Source organism: Alternaria hordeiaustralica (genome assembly GCF_023758085.1).
Source record: "Alternaria hordeiaustralica strain BMP 2776 chromosome Unknown scaffold_7, whole genome shotgun sequence".
NCBI lineage: Eukaryota > Fungi > Ascomycota > Dothideomycetes > Pleosporales > Pleosporaceae > Alternaria > Alternaria hordeiaustralica.
In genome coordinates this window covers 1,175,805-1,193,843 of record NW_026056779.1, presented here as the reverse complement: position 1 = coordinate 1,193,843, position 18,039 = coordinate 1,175,805, and the positions used below count along the sequence as shown (strand labels likewise).

At 52.8% G+C, this 18,039-nt stretch overlaps 5 protein-coding genes across 5 annotated transcripts; 2 read left to right on the top strand and 3 right to left on the bottom strand.

The window, feature by feature from the left end:
• Positions 1-1,094: 1,094 nt before the first annotated feature.
• J4E84_004818 (uncharacterized protein) lies at positions 1,095-1,641 on the top strand (the record flags this gene model as incomplete). The annotated part of the gene is made up of 2 exons (XM_049387419.1): positions 1,095-1,098; positions 1,355-1,641. 2 exons carry the CDS (start codon positions 1,095-1,097, stop codon positions 1,639-1,641), a joined length of 291 nt encoding a protein of 96 aa, XP_049245192.1.
• A 596-nt stretch (positions 1,642-2,237) lies between these two features.
• Positions 2,238-3,584, bottom strand: J4E84_004817 (uncharacterized protein; the record flags this gene model as incomplete). Its single annotated transcript, XM_049387418.1, has 1 exon — positions 2,238-3,584. The coding sequence occupies one exon, from the start codon at positions 3,582-3,584 to the stop codon at positions 2,238-2,240; it is 1,347 nt and encodes a 448-aa protein (XP_049245191.1).
• Positions 3,585-4,575: 991 nt separating this feature from the next.
• Positions 4,576-5,736, bottom strand: J4E84_004816 (uncharacterized protein; the record flags this gene model as incomplete). The annotated part of the gene is made up of 1 exon (XM_049387417.1): positions 4,576-5,736. The coding sequence occupies one exon, from the start codon at positions 5,734-5,736 to the stop codon at positions 4,576-4,578; it is 1,161 nt and encodes a 386-aa protein (XP_049245190.1).
• A 6,488-nt stretch (positions 5,737-12,224) lies between these two features.
• Positions 12,225-13,295, bottom strand: J4E84_004815 (uncharacterized protein; the record flags this gene model as incomplete). The annotated part of the gene is made up of 1 exon (XM_049387416.1): positions 12,225-13,295. One exon carries the CDS (start codon positions 13,293-13,295, stop codon positions 12,225-12,227), a length of 1,071 nt encoding a protein of 356 aa, XP_049245189.1.
• A 1,971-nt stretch (positions 13,296-15,266) lies between these two features.
• J4E84_004814 (uncharacterized protein) lies at positions 15,267-16,859 on the top strand (the record flags this gene model as incomplete). The annotated part of the gene is made up of 2 exons (XM_049387415.1): positions 15,267-15,273; positions 15,385-16,859. 2 exons carry the CDS (start codon positions 15,267-15,269, stop codon positions 16,857-16,859), a joined length of 1,482 nt encoding a protein of 493 aa, XP_049245188.1.
• Positions 16,860-18,039: the final 1,180 nt, after the last annotated feature.

Below are 18,039 nucleotides of genomic sequence, written 5' to 3'. Positions count from 1 at the left end.
TTTGTTGGATAACAAATCCATCAACGCTAGCACACAACGAAGAACCGCAGTGTCTTCGGCAGAAGCCGAGTTATGGGCACGGAATGCATAGCAACATGTCATGAGATGTGGGCTCACGATGTATAGTTGCCCATGTTAAGATCTCGCAAAGTCCGGAGATGCGCCATAGATCGTTAGCTAGCTGCAAGCATCGAGCCATAGAGGAAGGGGCGCAGTTCCGGCGGCCGTATTATAGCCTCTTCTTGGCGCCCATCCCCTTTGCAACGGCTTTGATCCCCGTCGCTGGTTCGTGAAGTGACCAGCACCCTGGCGTTCATCATGCCCGCTGGCCAATTAACATCCTGACTCGGGTAGCTTCGACAAGCGAAATGCAAGCTGCCTCTGTTGTGGCTTTCCTCCGGCGTCGTCTTCACTCCTTGCACCACCACACGCCCACGCAGGTTTCCGGGCAATGCTGTGCTTGCATGTGCCAGCTCAGCTGCGTCCTACCCACCTCCCTCGAGCGGCGAAGGAAACAAGAGTGGATACAGCAGACAAGAGGCAAAAAAATGCGCTCTTGGTGCATTGAAATCACTAATTTTAGTTTTGGGAGGGAGGAGACAGCGTCCGGCGCGCTAAACCACCTCTCTTCCGCTATTATCTTCCGAGCCTGGCACACACTAAGCGACACGGCGTTAGCCCCGTGTCTTGAGCAGATGCGCGGCAAGGGGAAGCACTGATGCTTTTTTATTTTGGCCTTGACTCTCAGTCTTGGTACTTCCGGGGAAAGGGGATTAAGGTTATTGGTTTTGTTTGGTGTTTGACAAGAGGGGATTAGGGATTGCGGGTTTCCCGAGGGGTGGAAAGTTTAAATCATGGCCTTTCTTTACTCCCTGTCGCAGCTCTCTTTCCCTTCTTCCTCTTCTTACTCTCGTCGCACTCCTCGAAGTCTATCCGTCCTACCTTTCTCGGTGATATTCACTACTCAGACTACGATACCCACCATTCGCTTTGGGCATCAACGGTTTTACAGCTTAATATCCTTTTAATTTGAACCGACTTCCTCGATCTCTATACCTACTTCACCCTTCCGAAACCAATCGTCGAATATCAAGATGCGTTTCATCACCGCTATTGCCTTTGCCGCCACTGCCAGCTTCGTTGCTGCGCAGGACAAGTGCGACGCCCAGAACATTGTCGACACCTGTGTCCAGGGCTACCAAGGTCGTATCGATGACTGCAACAAGAACGGCAACGACTTCATCTGCCTCTGCGACGTCTACAGAGACGTTCTCGTCTGCTACAACAACTGCCCTGGTAAGTCCATCCATCAAACGACAAAGCAGCCAGCAGATAATCTAACATATCGTCATAGACTCCCTCGAGAAGCCTCCCGTCCAGAACACCGTAACCTCCTACTGCGGTGCCGCCGAGCCCCTTCGCGCCGCTGCTTCCTCCTCCATGGCTTCCGTTGCCAGCGTCGCTGCCACACAATCCCACGCTGCTGCCAGTGCCACCAGCGCCATGACCAGCGCTACTGGCACTGGATCCGAGTCCGAGTCTGCGCCCAGCGCGACTGCCAGCAGCTTCGAGGGTGCCGGTAGCTCTTTTGGTGTACCTGCCGGTGCGGCCATTGTTGCCATGTTCGCTGGTCTGTTGTAGAGTAGCATGTTCGAGAGAGGGACTTGTAGTTCGTGTAGTTGTGAATAGGATAATCTTTAATCGGGGATACGAAGTGTTGGCGATTGGCTGGATATTTTGAGCCGCGCGCGTGAGTGATGTGTGTGTCGTGATGTTCATTCTATTGTTGTGGTAATCGACGCTTCGATATCTCGGTAGCTAAGAGATAGGCCTATACTTTATGGCTTGCATAGGAAAGTGTGATCCGAGTAAGAGGGTTGAGATAGTGAGGATCATCTTATACAAGGAAAAACTATACAGGTGTGCTGACTACAGCAACAGAAAAAATGCAAAGTAGGCGACCCAACGTTAATGTAGGCTCTATGGTGTTAAGTTTTTTCCTAGGTTGACGTGGCATGATGTAGGTGATATCTTGTAGAATTTGAATATTTATTGATCATCTAGGCTCTATACCCTCAGCAACCCTTATTGCAAGCAAATAACACGCACGTACAACTAAGTCCTTCCCATGCTCCTCGCTTTTGGCCAATACCGAAAAGATATGGCTGACCACTGAAAGAAATAAAACGCCATTTTTCCATGCACATGCAACTCCAACACCACTTGTGTCAACACATCTACTCCTCGTCGACAACACGGCCCCACTCGTGTCCCTCCATACCGTCGCTACCCCACATGATGCCCTTGAGGGAGTTCTTGAAGTAGCTCGCGTACGCGCCAGAGTCGCCCTTGACCATCGGGACTTCGATATCCTTTCCTCGGAAGTGGATCTGGCTAATAGGAGCGACGAACCACGCAGTACCAGCCGCGAAAGCCTCGACAAGACGGCCTTCTTTGGCCGCCTCCTCAATCTCAAAGACGTTGAATTTGCGCTCAACAACCTCGAGAGTCTCCAAATCGGCTGAAGGAGAGGAAGAAGTAAGTCTTGAGCGGGCGAGTTCTAGGATAGACCTCCTTGTTACACCATCGAGGACAATACGCTCGTTGAGGTCAGCAGTGACAAGCTGTAGCTTTCCTTCCTTGGTCTTCCACACGACGAAGAAGTTGCTTGCGCCTGCCTCGGTGATGGTGCAGTCGTCGCCGAAGAGCCAGAGGATCTGGTGGTATCCCCGCTTTCTCGCTTCGCCTTGGGCAACCAGCGAGGGACCGTAGTTGGCACCAACTTTGGCGTAGCCGAAACCGCCGGGCCATGCGCGGCACATGTCGTCTTGGGAGGCGAGCAACTTGATACCACCGCTCATGTCGCCCATGGGTGCGAAGCAGCATAGGATGACGAACAGAAGAGCCTCTTTCGGTCGCTCAACACCGAGAGCGGGGTCGGAAGCAATCATGGTGGGACGAATGTAGAGGAACTGTCCTGGTCGGTCCTTGGGGAGCCATTTGGCACCATCGGTGGCACAAAGCTTGACAATGAGCTTGAGGAGTTCCTCAGGGTCGAATGCGGGGAGAGCGATACGGTTCGTGGACATGAGCATGCGGCGGCAGTTCAGGTCTGGGCGGAAAAGACGAAGTTTGCCGTCGTATCCGCGGTATAGCTTCATGCCCTCGAAACATTCGGTTGCGTAGTGCAGGCATGAGGCTGTGGGCGCGAGAGACAGCGGGCCGTAGGGCTTCAGCTCAGGTGCTGCCCAGCCGGACTCGACAGTCCATTGAGCTTGCACCATGTGGTCGGTGCAGACCTTCTGGCTGGCCATCTCTGCTGAGCCTACAGCGGGAACGGAGCGCGGGGTGCTGGTGTATGTGCAAGAAACCTTGGAGGCATCGAGTTCAGCGAGAGGTGCGTCGACGACATCTTGGCTTTTGCTTGTGGGCTCGTTTGGCGGTGTGGCAGTGATGGAGTTTGTGAGCGATGCAGAGTCGATTTGTGCTGGGGCGTTCTTGAGAAGCGCAGATTTGATGCCGTCTTGGGTGAGTTCGGTAACAGTCTCGATATGATTTGGGGGTGTGACGGCGCTGGGTGCCATGATTGCTGTGTGTAAGATCGGGTAGTTCTTAAGCTATCAATTGAGATAGCAACGGGTGGTTAAAGAATCTACGGTTGCTTCTGTATGGTAGGGAAGTAAGTAGTTCAATGTGGAATGAGAAGATGGGTACCCTGGCGTGCTCTTATACAAAGGCCTTGAAAAAATTCGGTCAAGAGTCACACGCGTCCCTATCACACGCGCGGGAGCAAACCCACCTACCCGAACCATCCATCGATGTAATGTCTGCCCAGCCGCCTGCGGATTACGGCGGCGGTCTAGTGTGTTCCCTTCAAGAATGCAAAGATAAAGGGTTCCACTTGCAGCCGATTTAGACCCTCTCTCCAGAGAAACCAGTCTGGAGACTGATTGCGCCCGTTTGCCTCTTCCTTCTATGACATCAAACGTCTTTCTCGTTGGTTGGACATCACACAAGCAATTTGCCGTCGAAGAGAACGCCGAAAGACGCGTCTTCCAGAAGCCGTCGAAACCGGGGTCGTGACGTTAGCGTACCTGAGGACTAAGGATGCGCATGGCGGGCGTAGGGCGTGTGTGCCGAGCCTGCGGTATCCTTGTACCTACCGCTAGTATCCGCGACCAGTTCGCGCGTCCGATCCCCGGACATGGAGATGGGGGATTGTATAACAAGCGGTGCAATATCGGGCCTGTTTAAATGTTGGGGTAGCACGAGTGATGATGCGCAGTATCTGCGATGTCGGACTGAACTTCCAGAGCATGAAGTTGAGGTCTCGTGCGAGAGGGCGACGTAGCTCGGTAATCAGCGGTACAAGCGATGGGGAACTTCACCGCAGGGAAAAAAAATGCTCAAGTGACCTTTTCAAAACAACAGGGTATCATATTCTACGACGGCCATGCCGATTGCAGTCTTTTCAATGGCGCTATCTACCGAAGCCCCGTCACGATGCCTGCACGTACTTCTGTATGGGTTTCCGTACATAGCCCGCCACCACCTCTATCCGGCCCAAAGTGAACTTCACGATGCCGGAGATGACGACGGATCGCTGACCTGACTCGCCGCCAATGTCTGGCTTGCCCTCAAGCTATCGATGCCCTTCATGATGCCATCTGCAACCTCGCCAACTCGTCCTTCAAGCGTGCTGAAGTCCATCCTGCTGATTGCAGCATTGATTTGTTCCGTTACAAGTTCGTCCTGCACGACTTCCGCTGTAACCTTGCCCTCCGTTCTCCAGTATTCCTCGCGCACGCCTCGCAACGCTGGATCGCGGTTTACCGAGTTTGTAAGTAGAGCAAGCGCGCGCATCTTGTTGAAGGTGTCTTCGGACGTTCGTGTGGTTGCTTCGATGCGTTCGGCGATGGAAACAGGCTTGGCGAGCCAGCGGTTCGTGCTTGTAGCCCAGAGGACAAATGCGAAAGCCATGTCTACCACTGCGAAGGTGACGTAGCGTAGAAAGCGGACACGCCAGTAGGCCGAATCGATGTCTTGCACATACTGTGCGCGCTTGTTGAGCGTGATGTCGTACGTGCCCATGTACCACACTTCCACCACCATCATGAGCAGTCCTACAATCGTTGCGTGTGTGCGGAACCGCGAGCCTTCGCTTCCCACAAGCGATGACGTCGCGAGACCAAGAACGCCTAGTTGAAAGATGTGCGACGTGACTATCTTGGGGAGCGAATACAGGAAGTGGTTTTGCTGGTCGTTTCCGTTGGCTGTGGTGCACCAAACACAGTTCAACAGCGTGTCCGGGCCATATGCCAGGTACAGCAGTTTGTTGCGCACACTCGAGGTGAACTTTGTCCGTAAGGCATCGTCTTCGTCTGTAAGCGGCCGGAGGTGCCGTAGCCGCGCGAATAGTACACTCGTTTCGGTCCGTATGTGGCTCTGTGTCTTGAGAAATATGTTGTCCGGTGCGAAGCGCGACAAGGAGAGGATGAGGCACGCGACAGCGCTCGCAAAGAGCAAGTTCAGCGCATGCTGGACTCTCGGGGGCGTCGACCTTATTGGTACGCTTCGTCCGGTTGCGCGCGCGAGGTTGATCCAGTCGAGGACGCGGGGTATGAGGAAGGGCCCGAAGATGATGAGGATGGAGTGGACATTCTGGGGAAGAAACGTCAGGCGCGGGATGACGACGTAGGACACTACCAGCAGCACAATCGAGCGCACGTTGAACATTGTGGGTGTCGCGTTATCATGGGCGAGTCGGCGAGGGCTGTGGTGTCGCTGAGGACATGTGTCCTCGCATTCGACCAAACGTGTGGGTGACGTGTGAGCGTCGGCGGAACTGAAGCGCGATCACACGTGTTAACGCGCTAGTATTGAATCCTCAACTTCCACATGACTGCCAGACCTCAACACTCACTCGTTCCAGAATTGTGCAGCTTCACATTTGATTTTCCGTAGACTTTGGCTAGCAATCCAATCTGTCGTCACGCTTATGTGCAAGTTCGATCAAAGACTGACAGCTTCACGACCTCACAACATGTCCGTTGTGATGGCCTGTATGACTTTGAGCGATACATCACCGGCAAAATTCCTGTCTCCCTGACCTCTTCGCTATTACATTATCTGTATCTATCCTAGTAGCCATATATCGCTGAGAATGACTGATCGCCTCCCAAACACACAGAAGCAGGCTAGCAACATAGATCAACTCTCCATCGAAGATGCGCCGGTAGCTCGCGAAGACGACATCCCAGACATCTGGCCCATCGAGTGGGAAACAACTAAGCTCGACTCCGCACTCGGCCTTTTCCACTTAGCACAGTGTGACAAGGCCCTCGATGAGAGAGCATGGGACGATCCTGTGGCGAACTGGACAAGCGAAGATATGGCGGCAGTCGAAGCGCTCTTCCCAAGGAGAACATGGCCCGAGATGTTACCGTATCCAAATCTAGTTGCGTATGCACGATATGTTAACGGATATTAGACTTCTCCCTGGAGAAGTTGGCTCCGGATCCCGAACGTTCTAGCTGTAGCCTGGCAGAAGGGAGTTGTAATAGTTCCGTTGAAGACATCAAATTACCCACTGCTGAGAGATGATAGCTATATACCAGGGTTCGAATATGCTCCTTCTACATACTCGTAAATAGCTCACAAATGTATCCATCTCACATATGTCCCTCCTCCACAAATCTACCCTGTATGGGTCTCCTATTGTCTCTCCCGGGAGATCCATGTGTGGGTGACTGAGCATAGAAATGCGCTGGAGTGTGCGTAGTGCTGATGTTGCGGGGTTGTTCGACGCCACTATATTGAGTCCCTGTCGGACTTCCTTGGTTGTCGGGGAACAAAGGTGGAGAGTATTGCGCACGCGTCGATGGATCGCTGGGTCGTGGGTAGTAGATTGGAACCTGCTGTTGAGGCGCATCACTCGGAGACTGTCGTGCTGTGGTTGGAGTGGGATACGAATGTTGACCGTCTTGGCTCAGTGCAGAATGAGGATATTGAACCTGGGTGCTCCAAGGACCTGGCGGAGAGTTGCGAACGTCGTCGGTAAAGAATTGCTCTCCAGGTGGTGACCGACCTGTGTGCCCGCCTTCAACAGGAGATATGTATGGGGGAGCGTGACCGTACGAGGGAGGGCCTTGAGCCGAGTAGGGCGAGTTGTATTCGTGGCTAGCGGAGTGTGAGTGTTGTTGAACATGACCAGGATAATGAGCAAGGGCGATAGAACCTGCCTGGTCGTGCATGGAAACATACTTGCTAGCATCTGTGTCGGCCATTTCATGGGGAACCGTGGTGGCAAGTTCAGCAGGTGGGAGACTAGCTGGAGTCTCGGCCTCTTTCTTTTTCAAAGACTTCTTTCGCCGGTGTAAGCAGAATAGTATAAGACACAGAAGAACGATTAATGCCACCAGTCCTCCAACTGTGCCGCCAGCGATGGCTGCTACGTTTGACTTCTTTGAGCTTCCACCAGAGGCTGACTCTGTAGCTGAGGGAAGAGAGCGAGTTGCCGATCTTGCTGTGAAAGTAGGTTTGAGTGTATAGTAAGTAGCGAGATCTGGATGGCCCCAGGTTGCTGGCGAAGTCTTTGTAGCACCTCCGGTAGGCCTGTTCTTATTAGCTCTGACAACTTTTGATATGGACCGTAAAGACGTACCCGCCTCCAACTGCGGCAATAATAGGTGAAGGTACTACGTAGTCGTCTAGCTGAGGGCTAAACTTGTCCCAAAGCTTCGAGTCCCCACCGTTGTATCCTAAAACCATGTTGTGTTGTCCTTGTCCCTCGGGTGCATCGCATTTGTCGTAGAGAGGAAACCAGCCGCCTATGACTAACATCTGCGCATGGTTGACGACGTTTGCACTACAACCACCGTGACCAACTTCAGAGGGAACATCATCACTGCTGAAGACCTTGATCCACGTGAATGATGGAAGCGATAGGATGTAGACGTCGTCGTACGCTGCTGCTTTTTCGAAGCCGTATCCACCATATAGGTATCTGTTGCGCGTCAGCATAACTCGATCGATACAGCACACTTTGTATACTAAGTCTACAGGCGATACTCAACAGTGGCAGCGTAGCATATCCCAGCGACTTCTTAGATTCTGAACAATCTTGGGGAATCTTGGGCTCCGATGACCTTTCTTTTGTTTGTATATCGACGATCTCCAGAGCCGGGTTCAGATGTTCTACAGCTGTACGACCAGAAAGATTTTCTTACATGTTGAAAGACGACTGGTCATCGGGCCAGGTGACATCAGCACAGAATTGCCTCCGGGTGTCAGGTATATCGCCGGAAGCAGTCTGTGTATACCATTTCGACGAAGCCATGTCGTAGACATGTATGGTCTAGATAGATTAGCTTTGCCAGACATAACAGCTCTCTCGATGACATACACTCATGTTTGCCTGATACGACTAGTTAGCACGGAGACTTAGCTGGGGTTCCATCTGCACCTACTGCGTCAAAGCTACCGTTGCGGTACGAGTCTTCGATGCCACCGAAATAAACGAGCACGCCGCTATCTGAGACAGGTAGGAATACTAGTTGTCCTTCAGCTCTCCCGATATCATCTGGACCGGTTGTATTCTGTAAGTCGCCGGTAGACATGTCAAATCGCATCAGACCGCTCGTAGCCATTGGGGGTCCAGTCCACCCGGGTGTTGTTTTGTTGCTGAGCCAGCCGCCAAAGTAGAATCCCAGCCCACGACTTTCGACTTGCGTTCCTGCGCCATATGATACTCGTTGTGGGTTCTTTTCGCCAATTGTTTCAGTAGTATTCCATTGGTTGAGAAGAACATCGTAGGTCCACATGCTGAAATCCATGGGGCTAGTGCCTGGGGCAAACTCTCCACCGAATTGATAGAAGCATTTGTTCGTTTCATCTGCCCAAGTATAGCCGCCTGAAACGGTAGGTATATGACCGGGCTTTGAGTACGCGGACTGCATTGGCATTCCCGCGTCGACGGTCGAAGTGTTCAAATCACTGAACAAAAGCCAATCATCTAGGGATCGATAGTTAGACAGCTGAGACAGAATCTAGAAGTATTCCAAGCTTCACTTACTTGAGTAGTTTGACCTGAAGGGGACTTGTCCTATCATGCCGCCATCGATGTAAAGCCTTGAGTCGACCTGCGCCGTTGAGTGGCCCCATCGTCGACAGAATCCTTTGACGGGATCATCCTGCTGTGATGACGACTGGGTGATTAGGCTAAGTAGAACAAGCACGCCTGGAAGATTGAAGGCCATGATATGCATTCATGACGTTCCTGAACATGCACACGTGAGACGCAGGAAATGCGCAAAGTCTGTATTTCAAAGCAATGACAGCTGTAGGATGCCGTAGAAAGAGGGGCGGGCCGCAGACGTTAGAGTGGAGATGTGTAGGCCTGTGATTGTGCTTCACAGAAGGCACCAGGAGCGTGTAGGTGGAAGGTCCGCGATTGTCGTTCGTGGCGCACTTCGTTGGGATGCAATCCGGTTTACCGATCTGACTGCATCGTAATATTGCTAGGCGACCCTCTTGTCAGCCATACAAGCAGCGGTGGGACGCAGGTCGCCAATGGAGTCACAGCATAGGAAACACGAGTGATCTGCAGGCCCCGACAGAGGCGTCTGACCGAAGAAAGACATAGGTCTGGGTTAGAGTCAGCGAAAATGCGGCGCCGACCTGCCAAGTGTGCCCTGCTGCGACGAATACCGCGTGTGGCATGGACGACCGAATCAAAGCAACAGGTTGAGAAAATGCCGTTATTGGGACCAGTGGTCTGGCGTCGTACTCAGGCTGAATCCGAAGCCGCTTCTCAGCCGCTCTCTTGTCCGCCAATCCAAAGCTGCGTATCTCGCTTCTTGTGGAGTGACACAGGGTGGAGGCGCGGGGAGTCTTTCAGCTGGGTGTTCCAGCATTACTCGTAGCCATTGACCCCAACAGTCTAGGTCCGCACGACAACGAACTTCAGCAGCAAACCAATCACCACGAATGGTTGGTTCCTTTTCCAGCTCCATGCAGCTTATGGTTACCAGTAGGTGGGGGCGGACCTAGATGCCGGTGACGGGTCAACGCATATAGCCCCCAGCGCCACGCATAATAATCATCAGGGAATCATCTCCGCCATGAAATCTACATCTCTTTATCACGGCGGCGTCGACATCAGGGTCACAACGACCCTGACATTGGTGCGCACCGAAGTATGTTGGCCTAAAGCGAACCCGCAACTCCAATACCGACCAAAGTCGACGTGGACGAGTTGCAGGATTAGAACGGCTGTGCATTTCTTCTGGGTCTGCTCTGGAAAAGGCAAATCCATTCGTAAAGGAAGGACCTTAGGGTTATTGGAGACCGTTGACAATATGTGAAGAAAAGAAGAGCAGGAGCTTCGCGGAGAAAATTGAATGGGACAAATAATTTGCTTGGCGCGCTAGCGGCCTACCTAGCTCGCAATTCCCGTCCGTCTTCGCGTCATGACCTTGGGCGGGTTTGGCCAACAACACAACTCATCATCATTATGTACACTCCGCGGGAGATACTTCATATCACATCTTGATTTGTACAAAGGGCCATCATGTTCCAGTATCTTCTTAGAGTATTGCGTGTCTTGCTCGCGTCAACCAAGGTTCCCGAGGTCTCCATGCACCCCAAGAAAAATCACTAGTCAACCATTACATCAATCATGCGAGTTAACAGATAATAATCGATAGCATGTATAAAGGCTTTCCGATGTCGCAAGGGTACTTTTGTCTTTCCTTAAGAATAACTCCGTATGTCTTTCTACACAGATCCTCAGCCAGGTCAGATCTTTGCAGGTCGACACCAATCCAGCTTCCACATGCAATCGGCCCAGGAAGGAGCGGGTCATCACGCCATGGTGTTCGGAACTTCTAATCAGCAAGCCCGGAGGTCTTCCAGAGATGGTACGAGGGTGCAGTCCCTATGTTGCGCCCCTAACGTACCCTCAATCAACACCTTCATGCCACGACCAGGACCCTACGGTACACCATGGTTTTCATCTGAAGAGACCCTATGGTCACTGGGGCTAATCGAGCATGGTAGATTCAACAAGCCTGATACAGTCCTCTTGGCATTCATCGTGGACTGCGCGATGAAGCTGTACATATGCGCCAGCATCACCCTGGACTGTCTAAAAAGCTTGACGGATTCGGAACTGGTGCACGCTATCATTGAAGCAGCCTACATCAATGTCCTCGGACAGATACAGCGCGCTGACTTGATGAGCCGCCAAGCGCTCGCTTTCGGGAGATTTTACCTGAAGGCCATGGCAGACTTTGGAAAAATTCGGGAACGCTGCGACATCACGTTTGGGCAATATATCCAACATCAACAGACTCGGGACGATTTCGCAGCGAGATTCCTCATTTACGATAGTTATGGGGATGATGACCTTGGAATAATTGAAAATGCTTTCAAGTGGGTATACGGACAGTCGCCCTCCGCAGTCGTCAACTACATGGAAGAGAACATTACAGAGGACTCGTCTGGTCGCGATCCTATCTCGATACGACAGTGGGTCTTCGGATTCAACTGAGAATCCTCGGTAACGCAATTGAGGCATCGTTCATACAACCCGTAGCCTTTCATCGACGAAGGGCTACGGTTGGAATTCGGTATGTTGTTAGTAATCGTCTGGTAATTAACCATGAGCAGCTCTTTTATTGACATTTGAAGGGGGGGAGTTGATATGGCAGATGGCATGTCAAGACATGGGACGAAGTTTGCACAGAACTGGGATGGTGATCAGGTGATAAGAGAAGGAATTGGTATCCTACAAAAGTCATTTGAACAAAAAGAAAGAAGAGGCGTATCAAGAATCGAGAAGAACAATGCAAAAGCTTATTTGACTCTATTCGTTTGGCAATTAAATTATTGAGAAACGCCTTCCCACAATGCTTAGAATTGGTCCAGTCCCAGGACCCCAACCCACAGAAGCCAATATAGCGCCTGCACCTCATACAAGGGAAAAACTGAACAGGTCTGCAGACTACATTGACCCAAAACCTTGCAAAGGAGGTGACCTCACGTCAACGTAGGCTCCAGGCTGTTCAGTTTTTCCCTAGGATGGCGTGCCTCCGAATTTGATTGCCCATTATGACCCATTGTGCTACGACTGTCCTTTGCCCACCGTCTACTTTCAATGCAAGTTTTCAAGTGCCGGTATACAGTTTTGGCCATTTGCCCAAATAAAAAAATCCCTGTTCTGTCTACCCTGACTGCATGGCTTTGGTCAAGGCCAAACGCTTGCTGTATGGGCTCAGGCTGCGCTCTCTTTGTGGGGGTGGGGGTGCTTGCGCTGGCGGCGGCGCAACTCTGCTGTTCGCGACGGTTGCCCGATCGTCGAAACGGTTTCTTGCCGGTCCACGCGGACTGTCGCGGGCCCGTCCTCCATTTCTTGCCTCGTATGGGCTACGCGATCGGCGTACAGGCTTGCGCTTGGAGTAGGGACTCGGGCTGCGATCGCGACTGCTGTGGTATGGCGAGAGTGACCTGGAAGGCTCACGATGTACTGGATGCGAGACGCTTGGCTGGCCTCTTGGGCCTCCGTTTGGTGGGTTACGCTCGTCTGACGTATCCATGGGGTCCGCGCTCCCCGACCGCGATCTTGAGACTGACCGTCGAGCTGGTCGCCGCCTGTCTCTTCTTGCACTCCTGCTCCGCGACCTGTCGTTATCACTCATGCTTCGCGGCGCTCTTCCCCTAGCATTCTCGTGTGATATCTGCATGCGCGCTGACCTGGATCTTGACTTGGATCTGGTTCTTCGGCGGCCTCGCTCACCAGGACTGAAGGAGCTCATGCGCCGCCGTGTGTTCCTGTCTGCAGTGTCGGATGCGCGTGAGGAGCGCGAGTCCATAGAGACGGAGCGCCTGCTACGCTTCCGTAGCGCTTTGTCGTGGTCCCCATGGTGTCTTCGTCCGTTGTGCTTGTTTCGTGGGGGAGATCGCGAGCGGGAACGGGAGCGGTTGGTCGAGATGGTGGAGACAGAGTCGGCAGACGACGTAGAGAGTGAGCGCGCGCGCTTGCGGTCCTCTTCCTTCTTCTTCAAGATCTCATCGGCGACGCCCTTCTTGCGCAGCAGGTCCTCGGGTACCTCGGTGGTGAGTTTAGGCTGCAGTTTGGGGTTGAGTAGTTGCTGTGTCCTAGAAGGTCGAGACTTGTACGGGCGTTCCTGCGCGGGCGCCTTGCACTCGTAGCTGTAGTGTCCTCTCTTCAAGCACTTCTGGCAGAGAGTATCTGCGGAAGCCTTGGAGCGACCTGCACCCGGGCGGCGGAACATGACGGACTTGGATGCGGTACAAGTCGAATCCAAAGGGTACTTTTGTTGGCGAAGTCCTTTGGTATTGCTGGTGGGAATGGAGGGAAAGGAGCACGACGCGACTCTTGCGTCAGAGCAGCAGCCGGTAAAGACGCAATCAAGCCTCGCCAAGTTCAATCTTCTTCTGTCACTTTCGGCGAGGAAACGCGACGGGCCTTGGTCGCATGCGGTAAGGCGCAGCTTCAGCTTGGCCGGAGAATTGGGCGGAGCGGCATGACTAAGCCCGCCCACGGGCGGCTTCCATCATCGCTTCTCTATCCTTCACTCGCCTTGCGCTGCACCCCGCATACCAGCCCGGTCCCCGCCCGCCCTGTACTGCTCCCCGTCGACGACCCAATTCACCCGTCGTCCCTTGTCTCGCGCCCTACATCTGGGTGCTTGGCAGCTTCTTACACGCTAGACGTCCAAACTACGTCGTTGCAGGCCTGTCGTCAAGGCTACTTCACCTTGGCTCCCAGCAAACCCATACACCTCTACACTTTTCCCACGAATGTCGGCACACCAACATGTCCAGCTTTCTGGCTCCGGTTATCGCGACTTTCCTTGAGCACCCTATTTCCTGAAAAAATTTACGTCCATCACTTCGGTTAACACCACCTTCATTCTCGTCCACGACGACCCACGTACGGCGTTGAGCTTGGTGATTCTTTCGGCTACACCAGCAGGCGTCTGTCGCTTCATTTAGCAGCAGCCTTACTGCTACGAGATTGCCTCAAAGCCCGTCTCGCCGTCCCCGCGTTTGGGCAACTACCGCGCACTGCGCATAGGCCATCTACGTCGCAACCTACCACCTATCTAGTCTTCTACCGTACCAAACATCGCCTCACAACCATGGCATCTGCGACACCGACTTCCACAGAACAAGCGCCTCCAAGGCCTCTGTCGTTCGCCAAGGTAGGATTTCAACAAGCAATTTCCATGGGCGGTGTGCTAACAGCGCTAGGTTGCGGCTTCCGCCATAAAGCCTCCGATGTCGAAGGATTCCGCTCCGAAAGCGAGACCGCCTGTCGCGACACCCAGAATACCCGCGGTCGCTCAGAAGGCGCGCTCCACACCCATGCATGGCGAAGTAGCACCCAAAATACTTGCGGAAAGGCGAGAAGATATCGATGCGAGCAGCAGCGCTGAAAATGCCATATCGCAGCCCGCGCAACAGACAGGTCCTGCTGAGCTTCTAGAAACACGCTCCACGGATGCAAAAGGAGATGTCCCCGATAGGCCTCAGTCTGCGGCTGTGGTAAAGGTGTCTGTCACCGAGGACAGCAGCACTCAGCTATCTTCATCAGATGGATCTGGGAAACCTCCCAGCATCGATGGAAAGAGTGTTGCTTCTGCGACAACATTTGCACTGGACGAGAAGGAGTCCTTACGCCCGGATGACAGTGCTAGCCTCAGGGCAGTCGAGGAAGAGGATGTCACGTCTCCGCCGGACTCGGTCGTTGCAGACTCCAGGCAGGGGTCTGATCATGGCGCTGCGCGTGCCTTTCGGGATCAGTTACATGAAATAGCTGTGATGAATCCTCAACCTCATCGAGGGGTTCCTGCAGGTCGGTTTCCGACGCTACCCAATGGTCCGCAAACACTGTACGACCCTAACCAGTCGCTAAACGGCGCGGGGCCCATGCCACAGCCTCTGGTAAACGGTATGCCTTCACTCAATGGTGTTCCGAACATGCCCGCCATTCCAGACGAGAAGTTACTCGAGGCGCTACGGTCTCCACGTGATCGGCTCTTCGTTGTGAAGATAGAACAGGACTTCATTGATTTCATCAAAGACTCTCGGTATGTCATGCGTGGCGGATCTGCTAGAATTTCCTACTGACGGTACGCAGTGAAAACGAATTGTGTCTGCCGAACTGTAATACATTTTACAGGATGCTTGCTCACCGTCTTGCCGACTACTACTTGCTCGGCCATGTAGTTGACAACACCATGACGGGTGTAAAAATTACACGTACCCCTTACTGTAGAATGTATGTATTCATCAAGCTTCGCTCGCGTGCTCTGTTGCTTACTACTAGTAGTCCTCCCCCCGTTTCACAGATGGTAGATCCCGCCAAGGGCACCAATACACCTCCCGTAGAGCTCCCTGCTCGGAAGATCATGCGTCGCGACGATGGCAAATCGGGTACAAACACTGGAGCTAACTCGCAGAATGCCTCGAAGACGACCTCTGAAATGGGTGGCAGCGAGGGCAGCAACGATGGTGAAGGCAACAAAGACAAAGCCGCTCTATCCAGAGAGGAGCGAGAGGCGCGATATCGTGAAGCTCGTCAGCGCATCTTTGGTAGTGCGGAAAGTGAAGAGCCCGGCACGGCCGAAGCCAACGGATCCGGAGAAGACAAAGAAAAAGGGAAGGACATCTCACGATCAAGCTCAGCTGCCGGGAAGAAGAAACCCAAGAAGCAGCGTAACTACGACGACGACGATTTCCAGGCTCGGTCCCGCTTCAATGTTTACTACCCGCAACAGTACCCTGTGGCTACATATACTGGAGACAATGCGGTCTACTACAACGGCTACCCAGCACCTGCTCAGAACGCGCCGTACGCGACTATGAACCCTGGTGCATCGCCTCCGGCAACATACAGCAACCCGTATCCGAGCATGATGCCCCCGGAAGCGCAGTCACAGTATGGCTGGGCTGGTCAGCAGTACCAGGCTCCCAATGGGTCGATGATGACCTACCCCAATTATGGACAGATGCCGAATGGGTATGATCTATCAACGGACTTCCAGCGGGGTATGTCATCGTTCCAGAACGCTGGTATGCCCTCCCAGGTCACCCCAAAGATGGCCAATCCACAGATGGCGTCTTACCAAGATACCTATCAGCAACCTCAACATATGCCTATGAACTCGGGCTGGTCTCAACCAAACCAGCAGCCATCGTTCCATATGGGTCAGGGCGCATATGGTGCCCAGAATGGTCCCGGCAACCGGCCAATGTCCGCACCTCACCAGGCACCGATGCCTGGCTACCCATATGGACAGTTCGCCTCAAATGCTTACAATGGAAAGCCCAACCGCAACCAGCACCCTCTTCCTGGAAGTTATAACCGGGGTCAGTTCAACCCGCAAACCCAAGCTTTTGTTCCTGGTGGACGTAACATGCCTTTTGGAATGCAACAAAACATGATGCAGGGACAGCCTCAGATGAACGGGTATGGTGGATATCAAATGTCTGCCCAGGCTTCTATGCCTGGACAGATGTCAAGACCTAACCCTTCCGCTGTCTCCACACCGCCGTTTGGGTCGCCTCAAAGTATGCAGGGAAACAACTCAGCCATATCCATGAACCGAACTGCTTCTCAGTCTGGTGACCCGGGTTCATCCCAAAGCAGCATCGCAAAGTATGGTACACCTTCACATCTACCTCGAAAGCCTCCAGCTCCTGCACCGGCCCCACCGTTTGCGCTACCCTCTATGACGCGAGTACCGTCATCAGGGATTGCTAACAACGCTCCTGCCATGCCCAATCGAGGCATGTCGGGCACCTTCAACAACACGACGAACCCTAATTAACGCTTCACGAAATGACCTTTAGCATTGCGACGGTGCCTCAATACTACTTACTTGCATCTTTCTCTGGGTGGGTACGGGTAGGTCTCAAAGGAAAATCAAGGCGTTCGTATCACATGTGCTTTCTATGCTTTCTGCCCGGATGCTGAGGATCGTCGACCGCGATGTCTGGATGTCTCGACTCCTTGTTGGGGCCACTAGGTAACAGTAGTCTTTCCTTGGTCTGAAGTCGGAATGGACGGTGCTCATATAGCTGTAATAAAATTGCAATCTTTGCATCTATACCACGGTATCCAACGATGAACTTCAAGCCCGTACAGACTTATAAACTCCGTCGTTCTCTTTCCCTTCCTCGTTGTAACTAGCCATTGTAGCTTCACAGTAACGCCGACAGACTCCTTGGTACACTACATGAAGCGTATCTCGCCGGCAAATGTAGCCGTGTCTGACGCCTAGTTTCGACGCCTGTCGGTCCGAACTGCGAAATTGCCTATTGTGGTACGCACTCAAGACCTGTACGACCAGGACTAAATGTGCCAATACGGATGCACGGGCTGGTATCATATATAGCTTCCCATGTTTGATCGGTAGGCGGCGCTATACCCGGTTCTTATATCCGCGAGAATGGATCTTTGCCCTCAAACGGATGTATATAGCAAGGATAATGACAGCAAAAGGTTTTTGTAGTCGTAAATGGCGTTGGTGAGAATGGTAGTCGTACAGCTGGAGAACTGACTCCAACAAGATCGAGCTGGAGAAGAAACCATGTCTCGGGTACGCTATCCACAGATGTCTAACCGGGTAGAATGCTAATTAATCGGAAGCCGTACCCGTGTCTCTTACCTACGATCAACACTCATCCAGTACAGTTGCCGTATCGGGACGGTTTTCGTTTGATGTGTGGGTAGATAGTAAGTGGTTGGCTCACGCCACGTCAGGAACTGCAGAGGCACGGATCGTGTACCCGCTCTTAACAGTGTATCGCATAGATGAGGTGTTCTTCTCAGCAGGAAACGACGATTTTGATTTGCAACGGGGTTGTGCCCGGAGGTGAGGTTACTTCGATACTCGACAGTCTGGTCACAACTCAGCTGATGTTACTGATGGAATCGGTAGAAATGGCAAGTACGATTGGCGCGCAGATTTCTGTCTGTCGATACGAAGTGTGTATGTATACTTTGGC